Below are 14756 nucleotides of genomic sequence, written 5' to 3' on the forward strand. Positions count from 1 at the left end.
CGGGTTACTCTTATCGCAGTAACCTTTGATCTCAAACCTCTGAGGAAGCCAGGTGGCTTCAGGAGTTCAGGTAAACGTGTGGCAACAATGGGATGACACCTGGAAACTGAGCACAGGGAACATCTGCTGGGAAATCGGACTGGTGGCCTCCAGAGCACAAGGCACCTTGGAGAACATCTATTTATATGTGTTTCTGTCTCATCCTTATTCAAAAGTCTGTCCTGTGTGTGTTTTCGGATATGTATGATAGAGTCGTGTAGTAGTACCTGTATGTGATTTCTAAGTAAAGCAATCTATTAGAGGGTGTCTGCTCAAGTATTTTCTTCCGATGGAGTACATGGTCAAAAGAGCTTGGCGATCACCTGATTAGAACAATGACAAGCGCCATGAAAGAGCCCTCTTTGCTACTTAGTGAGGCGTGGGGCCTCACCAGGGCCCTCAGCTAGGCTCCTTAATGTAGGAGGAGAAATCAGCTGTCTGCTCAAAGACCCCTCTCCCAGCTGTTCTCTAGGGCCTCTGGTCCCTTTCAGGAGTGAAATCATTTGCATTTTGGTGAAACAGAATATTATCGTGATTATTGCTATCTAAAACCCCCAAACCAGCCTCCAAGGAAGTGCCACCATGGGGACAAGGCCTCTGTTCACAGGCCCACAGTATACAACTGTGGCCATGGAAAGGCAGGACCCAAAATCCAGCCCAGGCCCTGCTCACCCAGCCATGTGCCGGGAGAGGAGTGCATCTGCCTCAAGGAAGGGGCACCTTTTACTAAGGCTCTCAAACGTGTCTGTAAGATTTACCAACAGCCCTTTCTTTCTTTCCTCCTTCACTCTCTCTTCTTTCTTCCTTTCTCTTTATTTGAATATGATTTCTCATCAATTTTGCCTTCATAAATACAAAGTTTATTGCTCGCTTTGTCTTAGTCTAATAATAATTTTGACTTTCCAGCCCTAGAGAGTGGGCATCATGGAAGGGGGTACAAAATGGGGCCTTGGTCAGCAGGTGAAGCCCCCCAAAACACAGCTCACCAGCTCACCACAGGTGAGTACAAGAAAGCTAAATGTCATTTTCTGTCCCTGTGTCTCAAGGCCATCATGAGACCATCTGATTAGATGAATTGTTCCCCAGAGGGGGAAAAAAAAAAGAACTAATGCCTCAGTCCAGCCTTGGTTGGGGCCAGTCTATTGCCAGGTCCTGGGATGTGGCCTGCTTCAAACGTCTCCATTGGACATAGTCACCCAGCATGGAAAGTTCCATTTCACTCGGCCTGAGACCACAGCGGAATAATGCAATCCTTTTGAATACAGCCACAGAGGTCCATGGATGTCCTCACACGTCCCTGCTCACCCTCATCTTCCTGCCAATTCCATTGGTTTATTTCACCAGGAAAAGTGATATTTCTCCTCAAATGCCTTCTCCCTCCTAGGGAGTAATTTTGCCTCTCAGTCATCAGGTAGCACCGAAAAAGGGAGTGTGTTGGGTGAGCCTCTGTAGGCTGTCTTCATGGTATGGTTGGAACCCTCAAGCATCAGCTTTGGGCTCTTTCATCGATTTGACAAATTCTTTGACTTCTTCTTCCAGGGCCTTGTTCCTCCTCTCAACATCCTCCCGGGAGCGCTCCACATTGCGGAGGCTGATTTCCAAGGCTGCAGATTTCTTCTTCTCCTTCTCCAGTTCTTCATTGAGCCTCACCACCTTGGCCCAGACATCATAATTTTCCTTCTCAAGGCTACAAGGAAGGAAATAACAGAATGAAAGAACGGGGCATGAGCTCTAGACTCTCCCTTCACCCTTGCTCACATACTATCCATTTTCCTTTGTACCTCACAAGTCCTATATCCAACTTCCACCCCCCACATGCGGACTTCCCAGTAAACCTGAATACCCAGGGCATGTCTGAGCCCCCCTCTTGTCATTTTTTTTTTTTTTTTGACAGGCAGAGATCACAAGTAGGCTGAGAGGCAGGCAGAGAGAGAGAGGAGAAAGCAGGCTCCCTGCTGAGCAGAGATTCCCCATGTGGGGCTCGATCCCAGGACCCTGGGATCACGATCTGAGCCAAAGGCAGAGGCTTTAACCCACTGAGCCACCCAGGCGCTCCCCCTTGTCATTTAACATAATCTTATAACATCTTCTGTGTTGTTGTTTTTCATGTTGTTCTACGTTTTGTATCTTCTATTGGATAATTAAGTATTTGAAAGAAGGAACCACTATCTATATCATCTATATCTATATCTAATTTTTTTTTCCACCTCCACAGTGCCTTGCACATGTCCTGCAACAGAAATGCTGATTGGGGGTTGAAGCTCCATATTCCAGATTCCCAACACCTGTACACACATGACTGCCTGCCCATCCTGCTCCCAGGGAGAGTAGCAGTGCTGCCTTCTCCTCTTAAGACCTCCTCGGGGAGGAGATTTGGAGAACTTCAGGAGCTGCCCTTTGGGAGCAGGGGCCATGGCAGCCCCACTCTCATTTCTGAATCTGCTCCAGGTGAAGAATCTGTTGGGTATCTGAATTCCTGGAAGTTTCCCTGTTATTAGCCCAAACCTTAGTCTAGTCACAGGTGCTCCCTGTTCTTCCAAGCCTTGCTGAATTAACTCCTACGAATGAGAGTACAATGCCATTTTTAAGCTCAGAGAGGAAATTTCAGGACTGTGGGGAGATTGTGTGATTGGAAATTTGCTTCAGAATTTCACTCTGTGAAGCGTTACCTACTTGTCCAGCACCCACTCCCCACCCCAAATGGCCTATTTTTTTTTTTTTTTTTTAGTAGAAACCTGAGTTCCCATTTGACCCCAGCCTGGCTCCTGTCTTCAGGGGCTTCGGCTGATTCTCCAGGTAATGGCCCTTCTTTGGAACCTTGCCTTCCCCTGCTTATCTCTTCCTACAGCTAAATTAGTCTCGTTCCTTCTGGCCCTCTCTTACAAATCCAGTTTTCTTCTCCAAGTTTACACTTGCTTCCATCTTGCTTTGGGAGAAATCTCAACTGAGAGAACTGCTGCTAGATTTTGACCACTGCTGCTGGTGGAGAGGTGGAATCTGGGTGGGCTCAGGAGCCTGACTGACCCGGTTCAAATCCCAGCCCTACTGATGATTAGTCGTGTGCCCCCGAGGAATCTTTTTATACTACCCGAGCCCCCATTTCTTCTGTATAATGGGGATATTATCTATCTCACAGCATTGCTGTGGGGATTACATGAGAAGGTGTGTCTGAAACACGAAGCTCACAGCAGGTGTTATAGACTATTAAGTCTCCTCTCTCTGTTGAGGATAGGGGACCCCTCTGATGGGTGAATTCAGAGGACTTGGTTCCACGCAGGAGGAAAGACCCCTCCATGGCAGCTGGGTTCGCCCTACCCTGCCAGTGACATCATGTGACAGCACAGTAGGAAACTCCTCTGGGACGCTTCCACCACAGACAAGATGGCACTTGAGGGTTGTCGTCCTACAAATGACTGATTTCACGTCCTTAGACAAAGATTCTCCATGTTGCTTTTAGACGGGCAGCCCTCTATGTAGGAAACAAGGAATCAGGGCTCACAAAGTCCTCCTTTCATGCGTCTGAGCCTTAATGGACTGAAAAAGTACCCATAATTTGAAAGCCCCACTAGTTCACATTTTACTACGTCATGATTTGTGTTCATATGGGCTAAGCTGGATTGAGCTTACGTTCATGAAAAGTCAATGGTGTGAAAAAGATTTCAAGAAAATAATTTATCTACCCCGGAGGCCACATTTTGTCCAAGCACCTTAGGGATGTGCATGACAGTTGTGGCAATAGCCTCCGTGTTGGCCTTCCATTCTTCACCTTGTGGGGGGAAGGTGAGCTCAGTGAGAAGCCAGTGATTTGGTGAAGGTTTAGTTAAGCAGATCTGGCTGGAAGCTCTGCCTCACACAGGCTTTAAGGTGGCTGGCAAGGCCTTCTGCCCTCATCTGCCCTCTTTCCTATCAGCTACTCCCCACTGTTCCAGCCCACTGCCACTCTTCCAATGCCCAAACAGACTGACCTGCTCCCTTCCTCACCCTCTGCATCTCTACTTCTCCCTACCTGGCTTGTTCTTCCCCCACAAATGCCCTCATCTCTTCAGGCCTTTGCCCTAGTGCCACCTTCTCAGTGAAGCCTTCTTGATTATCCTGTTTAACATAGGAACCCCCTTTTTGGACCTCCCAAACTTCTGCCCTGCTTTATCTTCCCCATAGCATGTTCCAGCATCTAACATAGCATATATTTTAATTACTTATATATATATTCTCTGTTTCTGATAGAAGGAAAACTCTATAAGCACGGAGACTTGTGTCTGTTTTGCTCAGTGCTATTCCCCAATAGCTGAGATGGTGTGTGGCACACAGTAGGTGCTCAGTAAACATTTTCAGAAGGGATGACTCCCATTTCTATGAAAAAATTTAAAGTTCCTCTTAATTTTTAGAGCATGTTGACCCTTAAAGAATCATGATTTGGAAACTGTTTAAGCTGCATAAGCTACACACTTCACTTTTTCATGAATTTAACCTAAAACTTAAAAGAGTTTTTACTACCGCAGTCATCTCATCATTCCCTCTACCTCTTTCCTCAATTACACCCAACTGCTATAGATTACTGCATTCTCTAAACTCAGGGTTTCTAACATCACTTCTTCAGCAGAGGAGAACAATTTCTGTTGCTTCTGAAAATGGAAGCTGAGTGATTGCCCAAGGTGACTTACTTTTTAATCTGTTCCTCATACGTTTGCTTCTGTGTTTCTATTTCCTTTTGCAGCTCCTGGACCACCCTCTGCAAGGATTCAAGTTCCTCTTCCCCAGAGTTCTTTTTTCCAGGCCCAGTTTCAGAGGTGGAGCTGGCAAGAGTTTCTCTCTTGGAATCACAAGCTTGGTAAGAGCCAGCAGCTGCCTCTTCCCCAGGGGTACGGGGCAGGGCAGGGACATTATCGTAGGTGGAAGTCCGCTGGGAATCTGGGCAGGGGGGCACGCCTTGAGACATCGTTCTCCTGTGCCCTTCCCCGGCCTTTACCTCTGAGGAAGGTGACCAGAACTCATTTTTAAAGATCTCCACTTTGCTGCTGTTGGCACCTTGAAACGCTGATGTCAAGAAGCATTTCCGATTAGGGAGTGTCTGAGTCCTTTTCCGTGACTGCAGCTTCCAATCACCTAGCTTTTCCCTGGGGGCTTTACTGCTCTCTTCCAGAAACCCATCATTCGGCTGTTGTCCAGTGGGGCTGGTTGTGTCCGAGTCGCTGGTCTAGAAAGAAATGGCCACGGATGTCACATGGGTTTTTACCATGTGTCAGGTTCCCAAGATAAGGATTAGCAACCTGAAAGAAAGAATCTCCAGGCTGCACACCCGTGAAACTCTTAATGAGAAGACCATCTCTTAATTCATCACATTATTGATTATCTGCATGGTGGTTTTTTTTTTTTTTTTTTCCCGAAAGGATATTGCACTGAAAGGAACTAACTCATGCTCTAAAAATCAATTGTCTATTAGTGGTAAGAGAGTCTTAAAGTAGGATTTTTTCATAGTTTTAGGATGAGGAGGCCTTTCTAACTAGAACTCAAAATCCAAAAACCATGAAATACAACTGTGATAAATTTAACCTACGTAAGTTTCCATGACTCCCCAAATTAAAAGGAACAAAAATAAAACAAAGAAATCACCATAAATAAAAAAGAAATGACACGCCAGCAAAAATATTTATAATACATATCATGGACAACGAGCTACTCTCTTGTCTAAAAAGCTCATAAAAATTGACAATAAAAAGACCAACAACCAGCATAAAGATGGACAAAGGATAAGATCAGACCATCCACAGACGGAAAGAAAAATGCAACGAATCCTTACACATAAGAAAAGATGTTCAACTTCTCTCATTGTTTTAAAAAAAAAAAAAACCCAAATCAAAATTAAAATTACTGAAATATCAGGGTGCCTGGGTTTTGGACTCTGGATTTCAGCTCAGGTCATGATCTCAGGGTCATGAGATCAAGCCCCACCTTGAGCTCTAGGCCCAGCTGAAGATTTCCTCCTCCCTCTGTACCCCCCACACCCTCTTACATATATACTTATGCATTCACTCTCTCTCTCTCTCAAAAAAAAAAAAGTGAAATATCAGTTCTCATCTATCAATAATACACCTCCCCAAATCTGAAAATACATTTTGCTAGTGAAACTATAAGGAAACAGGCTCTTTTGTGCATTGACGGTAGAAATATAAAATGGCACAACCTCTATTTGACAATTTTAATAAAAATTACACATAAATCTACTTAACCTCTGACTCAGCAATCCTTATTCTGAGAATTTATCCCAGAACTACATCTACTCAAGTATAAGATGAAGCATGGTCAAGGTTATTAATTGCAACCTGGTCAGATGAGGGGTCTATCCATGTATTGACATAAAAATATCTTCAGGATATACTCTTAAGTGGAAAAATGCAAGATAAAGATAAAGAGTAGATGTATGTGTGTGTGCGTGTGCACGCTTGTGTGTGTGTGTGGAGAAAGAGAGAGCAAGAGAATATATTTGCATAAAAATGTAAATAATTTACATTCATATCTGTTTGCATAAAGAAACACTGGAAGGATAAATACGAAGCAAATAAAGGTGAGGAAGGATGGAGTGGATGGAGATAGCAAAGGAAGCAAGACTTCTTAATACATAGTTTTTCTCATTTTAATATTTTTGAACCATAGATATATAAATTAAAAAGAAAAAAAGAAGAAAAACAATGAGCCCTAAAATCAGAAAATCAAGGCCTAAGCTCTCCTTCTAATCTCTCTATCACCTGCTTCCTCGACCCCACTTGGAGACAGAAGCCCTGGGGCCTCAAAGTGAGCGCTAGAACTAAAACCCACTCTGTAACACCCTAGTGCTGCCATTTTCCGCCCACTGGTCAACCTCCCTGAGCCTCCAGTCCTGAAAAACAAGACGTGGATGACAAATTCTGCCCTACAGAGTTATGGTGAGGACCCCAGAGGTGACCTACTTATGTTTCCCATCACAGTGTCTGCCCATGGCTGCCCATACTGTTACAATAAACAGAAACCTATCAAATAAGCATAACAATGTCTACTCCCAAGGACCGCTAATTGGATTTCATTGTATGAAGTATGAGCATTTCTAAATATTAATTTGAGGGTGTTGGTAAAATGCATCATGTACAGACATCACCTAAGAAAAATCATAACTACTACCACTACCTATCCTTTTTTCATACTTTTTTAATTATCCTCAGGATTAACAGTACTATAGACAACTTCATTACCAGGTCAACCAGAAACTTTAAATTTATCTCTTGGTCACATAAAAAGAATCAAGCTGCTACAAAAAGTTCATGGCTGGTTTTTTTTTAAGTATTTGTCTCTAAAAATACATAAAAATATTTGAACTTTGTAAATTATTGGCCTCAACTACTCTACATTTCAGAGGTTGCAGAGTTTTTTGACATTGGGAATGTGAGCCACGACCTTTTAGTACAAATGAGGGGAGTGACATTGCTGAGACAGCTTATCAGGGAATGAGAAATATTACATGAACACATCACAGAAATCACGTTTCATGGATTAGCGGGAAACCAGTTCTCTCTGGACTTTGACCTGGAATTTTCAATAACTCTTGCTAAAACCCTTACAATGTGACATATAATTTCCCCTATTGAACTTTCCTGGACTGTGTTTGGAAAGGCTTCCCTTTTAGAGTGGGCTTTAGTGAGTATTCTCACTGCTTAGTCACTGGGAAACTGGCACACGTGTCACTAACCCCACCTCTAGGATGCCAACAGAGACTAAATTTTGAAAGAGGTCAGCTTTCAAGATGCATTCAAATGGCTCTGTGTCCACTGTCATGGCATCCTCTAAAACTGCTCAAACCTCCACCCCAGACTAGCACTTACATGGAATGACTTGGACTAAAGGAAGAGTTAGAGGGAAGGAAGAAATTTCTCTGCACCTTACCACATTACTGAAGCTCTCTGTCCTAGAAATTGGAGGGTCTTCAGTGGCATCCCAACCCACAGAGCTTCGAGCTACTGGAGGTTTCTTGGGGTCATTTTTCTGAGCAGGGGGTGACAGGGGTGCATCCTTGGACTTGGGGAAGAGGACTTCGTGGTCTCTGATCATCATGGTCATCACTCTTTGGATCTGAGGAGTCCCTGAAAGAAGAAAGAGATTTGTAGACCTGGACCATGGCAAGAGGTGGGCAGTCCTCACAGTCTCCACCCAAGGGATGTCTCTAAATTTGGCTCTAAAACCACAGGGCCCAAAAGATCAGTCTTTGATCAGAAACTAAGCAATATAGTAGAGAAAATGAAGACATCTTTCTCCCCTGATGTGGTCCTCAACATGTCATCTCATTTCTTATTGCACACACAGTAAATACGTGCCAGGTGTACTGCCTTCCCAAATGCATGGCAGACATCAGTACTCTATGCCAGCACTTCTGTTCGCCAAATCAAGACACAGCCACAGAAGCTTTTTCAACACAACTTCACAAGTAATCTTTTGCGAGTTATCTTATACAATCAAGCTTGCTTTCTCTATTCACTGGCAAACTTGCTTTCACTGGCTAAGGGTATTTAAAAGTTATACAAGACTAAAAAATACTGTTTTTGTGCTAGCCTTTTGTACTGTGTGACCACTGGCTCAATTTTTCACCATTCTGCTCAGCTGCGATCTGGAAAATGGACCTACCTTCTGCCCTGCTCCTTTCACGGGGCTATTTCACAGTAGGGACAAGGGAATCAACTGAAAATGCTTGGAAAATTGCAGTGCCCTTTGATAGCTAGATAATTGTTGTCACTTCCTCTGCACCTGCCTTCCCCACGGGACCAGCTATACCTCTCATGATCACAGCAGGGTCTTCGACCTTCGACCTGATGAGATTCACACCAATCACGGTAGCCAGGTTATCGACACTCATCTTGTTAACACCACAGTTGAGCTGGATTTCATGGAGGAACCTGTGGGCAGCCAGGAAGTCCCGTAGTAGGAAATAGAAAGCTGTCAGAAGGAAGCACTTCCAGATACCACAGAGATCTCAGAGATGGATCCCATCTCCTTCTTTCTAGTCTCAGGAATGGGACTATGATTACAGTGCCAAGCATCTCAATTCTCAGTGGGTAATCAACAGCTAGAAAGAATTTTTACTATAATTCCACCTAATGAAGGCATGAAGCTCTCACCTTCCTTATTAAAAAAAAAAGCAACAACCACCATAAAAAAAACCTGACAATATTGGCAAAGGAATTTCTAAATACCTTCTCCAAAACTATTTTTAAATGGATAGGCTGAAACAACTTAAAATTCCAAATACATAGAAACTACCAAATAAAAGGTGGTGTTTTCAAACGAGGAAACATTATGGAATACCATAGTCATTTATAATTCTATTTTATGACATAGGGGAATGCTCAAAATATAATATTAAACCAAAACCAGTAGGATACAAATACATACAAAAAATTGTTCCCCAATAATTTATATTGATATATGTAAAGATCTTTCATAGAAAGAAAAATATCCAGAAGGAAATATGCCCAAGCAGTAATAGTGATTTTTGCTGAGTGAGGACACTGTGTATTATTTTTATTTCTTATTTATAGTATGTTGTATTTTTCTGGTTTCCAAATCAAGCATGTATCACTTTTATAACCTGAATACTACAACATGTTACGTGTTGCCATGAATGTCTCCAGGACACTAAATTATGGTCCCAGAGTCGGGAAGATGGGAGATACTGCTAGAAACATTATAAGGATTTTGGGTGTTCCTGCATGTCCCAAGACTCCAGGCAGCCCTGGGGCAGGCCTAAAGGAGGAAGCATGTTCACTTTGCTTGCCAATCAGACTTGGAATGGATCCTTGAAATTATCTTGTGGATAAAGGGAACTACTTCAGTGCTGCATGAATATGGCTGACCTTCCCAAGGTCTGGACCAGAAGCTGTGAGTTCAAAGAGACCCCCTTTCCTCCTCTAACTGGGGCTTTTTTTTTTTTTTTTTTTCTGATACACCTAGAAAGTGATGCCAGGAGACTTTTACCTGCATATGTAGCTCAGGAGGCTATAGTTGTCTCGAGGAAGGATGGACAGCTGCTTCACCAACTCCTGCTGAGCCTGGGAAGAGATTTTACACTGTAAACCAGCCTGCTCCCTTTCCAGCAATGAGACTCTAGAAGATGGGGAACATAACTGATGTATCAGTACAGAAGCAGCATGGGCAGTCACTCCTGTTCCATAGTTTTTGTGTGTTGTTTTTTTTTTTTTTAAGAAGTTTTCACTTTGAAATAATTATAAATTCACAGGAAGCTGCAAAAAAAAAAATAGTACGGAGAGGCTACGGATATTTTTACAGCCCATTTTTAAAAATTTGTCATATCCTCTTCCCCAACTCAGAGCTACTCTAAGGCAAGCATGATTTGACAACTCATACTCTTTTTTTTTTTTTTAAAGATTTTATTTTTATTTATTCGACAGAGAGAGATCACAAGTAGGCAGAGAGGCAGGCAGAGAGAGAGGAGGAAGCAGGCTCCCCGCTGAGCAGAGAGCCCGATGCGGGACTCGATCCCAGGACCCTGAGATCATGACCTGAGCCAAAGGCAGCGGCTTAACCCACTGAGCCACCCAGGCGCCTGACAACTCATACTCTTAATAATTGTTTGCTTAGTGAATGCTTGAGATCTAACACTCCAGTAAAGAACTGGATCATAACCAAATACCCCAAGCTATTTGGTATTTAAAACCAAATACCCCAAAAGAAGAGAAGTGGAAAAAAAAATCAGTAGTGAGAGAATAAGGATGTTTCTAAGAAGGGTTTTAAGCAGTATGGCCTTGCTGAGACCTGCTGGGACACAGGATAGGCTGACTAATCTGGGGGCTGGGGGACAGGTAAAGGTCAGAATGTTCTAGCTCCATGAGACCATCATACAAGGAATGCATGTGCCAGGGAGGAGAAGGACAGAGGTTTTCTTAGTTCTTTTCATCCGCAGCTGCCTGTAGTGTCTGTAGTCATTGCCGATAACGTGATTATAAAAGCGCGTCAGTTAACATGAGACACACGTCATGATTATAAAAGTGCGTCAGTTAACATGAGACACACAGGCTCGCTCAACCCTGAGCAACTCTCCTTTGCACCCTAAGCCCTGTCAGCCTGCGCGCAGTGACTTGGTGCAGACTCTCTGTATCCAGGATGCTTGCTTCATACTGGGATTCCATCCTCTTCAGTTTAACAAGCCAATTCTTCACAAGGCTGATGTCCTCTGCCCTATCCAGATGAACATTACCCCAGATTAGAAACTTAGAGATGTTGAGATGGAGGAAAGTTGGGAGAAACAGGTCCTAAGTGGGGAAGTTCGGTGGGCGTGGTGGTGGGGGGAGTCTTACTGTCAGATCTGCATCTGTGTACCTCCTTTGTTTTCCCTGCAGCCAGGGGCTAAGAGGTTGCCTGGTCTTTCTAGCCAACTTTTAAACCTCATTCCAAAAAGAGTTGTTGCTTCCACAAAGAGGAGCTGATATGCCTATATTAATTAAGATTTGTCATGTCCTCGTTTCACCCCCCCACAAAAAAATTCATAAATCCTGCCCCAAATCATGCACTCAGCTACTAAATTTAAAGTGGTTTGAGGTATTTGATTATAGTCCCATTGTGCATTGGATTGTTACATCCCAGGAAGGTTGACACCACGATTGGCGTTATTTGCGTTTTGTTGCTGAGGAAGATCTGTATGAGATCACGCAACCTAACTTTTGGGTCGGAAAATAGCTACAACAGCTCCAGCGTATTTGCTTCACCTGTATCATCTCTTTCATTTCCTTATGTTGAAATACAAAATCACCTTTTTTCTTGTACCAGGATCCTCTTAAATGGTGAAGCTCTTTGCCCTGAGTTAGGAGAGAAGTTCTCATAGTTTACTCTTTCTACCCGGTCTAGGGTACTATTGTTCTGTGGTTTAAAAATGACCACCGTGTGTGTGTGTATGTGTGTATATATATAAAATATATATCATGATATATGTGATATAATGATATGATGATAATGATATAATATATTATCATAAGATACCTTATATAATATATTATATATAATATATAATGATATATACCATTATATATGTGTGTGTGTGTGTGTGTGTGTGTGTGTGTGTGTGTGTAGTTTTCTTGGGGTATACTATTTAATAAATTCTAAAATAGAGAATAAACCTCTCCTTAAAACAATCATTTAAAAATATAATTCACCTACCTCATATCTCTTGTCCTCAAAACAATCCTAAGTATAGCAGATGTTATTATGAAATTTGTCTCAGTTTGTGCTGTCCAGTACAACAGCTACTTGACATAGGTGACTATTTAAATAAGAAAACAAAATAAAATTAGGAATTTGGTTCTGTAGCTGAACTAGCCACATTTCAAGTGCCCAATAACCATGTGTGGTTAGAGGTTATCATATTGATCAATGCAACTATATACCAGTTCTGCCATTATAGAATGTTTTGCTGTAAATAAACTCTAGTAGAAAATGCTTAATTTGCCTAAAGACAAAATCAGAGTTAAATCCAGGTCTTCACTGTAGGCTTTTCTGTGCACCATTTTGCCAAAGAGAGCTTTAACACAGTAGTGCTAAGAACTACCCACGCCCCCAAGCAGGGACTTAGACTTTAATTATTAGCAGTATTAATAAAAGTATTTCTTAGGCATTTGATTTTGCAAATCCTGGTTAAAAAACCATGAAGGTCTTTTTATTGTTAGATGGGTTTTCCTGGTTTCTTTTGTTGGTTGGTGTGTTTAATTAACATGAGTCCAGGGTAGTGACTATTGACTATAAGACCTTTCTGGAAACGATTTACATAAGATCACAAATCCTGCAGGCAAACACGATGCCTTCTAACAAGAAGGCATCCACAGACACTGACCACAGCCCTGTAAGCAGCTGCAATGGAAAAGAACAAAGAAAAGCTCCTTGTCCTTCCTTTCTCTGGCAAATGCATCCCTTGTATGTCTATGCCTGACACTCATTCACCATGGAACTAGAACATTCTCACCTCTCCCCTGACTTCCAGTGTGTCAGCTCTGTCCTTGCGTCCCACGGGGTCTCAAGCAAGGCCATATTGCTTGAAACCCTTCTCAGAAGCTTCCTCTGTCTCTTATTAATTTTACAGTGACTTGGGTGTATTCAATGATATTCAATTCTGCATTGGATTGTTACATCTCAGCAAGCCTGTCACGATGATTGGTTTAAATTGCCTTTTGTGCTGACAAAGTTCCAGTTTGAAAAAGTATCTCACTCAAAGTTATGGGTTCCCTGACCCACCGTTGCTTGCCCACCAGAATAGTTCAATAAACGACACCTTCTTCCAAAGCAGGACAACTAACTTCAATGAGATACAGACCTTTGCCTCATCTGCATTCATGAGCTGCCCACAGAGCAGGAACCCCTCATATTGATTCCAGGGAACCACGGGCTCTGGGAGGTCACGGAGGTAGAGCTTCAACAGGGAGGCCACTGTGTGCACGTCTGTCTCTCTGCAAAAAAATACGCAATGTTCTTTGAAAGTGAAACTCCGGAACATTCCTCACCTCCCCTTAGTGATCCACTGAATAGAACCTCAGGTTCCAAAAGGGAGTTTTGCCAAGGAGTAGAGTCTGATACAGATGTATCTGAACACAACATCTTTACTAATCTTCTGGAATAATGACCCCCAATACTTCTTCCTTTATCTCTTCTACCCAACTACCTCAAAGGTAAGTTCAAGGTCTATCTTTTCATTGATCCTATTAAATTATCTTTGTCTTCATCTCTTTCTTTGTTCTCCAAGTTCCTTAGTGCCTCACAATTTTGCATTCTCTACTTAGTCTCTAATTTTTCATGCAATAACTCATTTATATCTGGGGTCCATGATCTCGTTTAAGCCTCAGAGAGCTTAAAACGTTTTTGGGATTCATTTACATATTTGCACAGTCACGCTTTCAGTCAGTAAGCATTGACAGAACCTACTAGGTGCAAGATACTATGTCAAGCACTGCAGTTTCAGCGGGGACCCTGAGGGATCCACAGGACACCCAGCCTCATTGAACCACAGAGCTGTGCAGACTCACACATTACCAAGCCATTACAATATTGTGAGGTTAGTACCATGACCAGGAAACCCAGCACCTAGGACTGTATGAAAGTATGAAAAACAGGGACACCCAGTGGAGAGTTGGGGAGCCATGGGGACAATCTGAAGAGTGACAAGAAGTTACAGCAGGGGGAAGGGAGAACATGGGGAAGGGAGGGTGGGGAGCAGAGGTCCTGCTGCAGACACATAGATGGTATTCTGATGGCTGCCTGTTAACGAGGGAGGCTCGGGTTTTTCCAGTACAGCTTCTCCAGCTTACAGCAGGAGTGGGTAACCCTTGGCCCAGGAGTCAAATCTGGCCCACTGCCTGTATTTGTACAGCCTTTGAGCTAAGAATGGATTTTATGTTTCTAAATGGTTGGGAACAAAACTCAAAGAAAGCTTATTTCATGGCCTGTGAAAATATGAAATTTGAATTTCAGCCTCCCTACAATGTTACAGGAATACAGTCATGTTCATTCATTTTTGCATTGTCTTTGGCTCATTTTGTACAAAGATTCTGCTAAGAGCTGAGCTGAGAAGCTGCAGCAGAAACCAACTGGCCCACAAAGTCTCGATATTTCATATGTGGCCCTTCATCGAAATCCACTGACCTTCTGCATTTATTCTGCAGTTCCGTAAGAGAAAATAAGTCTGAGTCTACCATATGCTT

General features: G+C 42.8%; 1 protein-coding gene across 3 annotated transcripts in view; it reads right to left on the reverse strand.

Annotated features, from left to right (window-relative positions):
• Positions 1-876: 876 nt before the first annotated feature.
• The window catches only part of ARHGAP25 (Rho GTPase activating protein 25), an 84869-nt gene continuing 70989 nt past the window's right edge, over positions 877-14756 (reverse strand). For all 3 annotated transcript variants that reach the window (XM_082744111.1, XM_082744109.1, XM_082744110.1), the window contains 6 exons: positions 13376-13508; positions 10033-10106; positions 8833-8954; positions 7951-8147; positions 4701-5233; positions 877-1726 (listed from right to left, as the gene is read on the reverse strand). In XM_082744111.1, coding sequence (XP_082600237.1) covers positions 1519-1726; positions 4701-5233; positions 7951-8147; positions 8833-8954; positions 10033-10106; positions 13376-13508 — 1267 coding nt within the window. In that variant the 3' untranslated portion in view covers positions 877-1518. The remainder of the gene's footprint in view (positions 1727-4700; positions 5234-7950; positions 8148-8832; positions 8955-10032; positions 10107-13375; positions 13509-14756) is intronic.

The sequence above is a fragment of the Mustela nivalis genome (assembly GCF_964662115.1).
Source record: "Mustela nivalis genome assembly, chromosome: 8".
Taxonomy (NCBI): Eukaryota; Metazoa; Chordata; class Mammalia; order Carnivora; family Mustelidae; genus Mustela; species Mustela nivalis.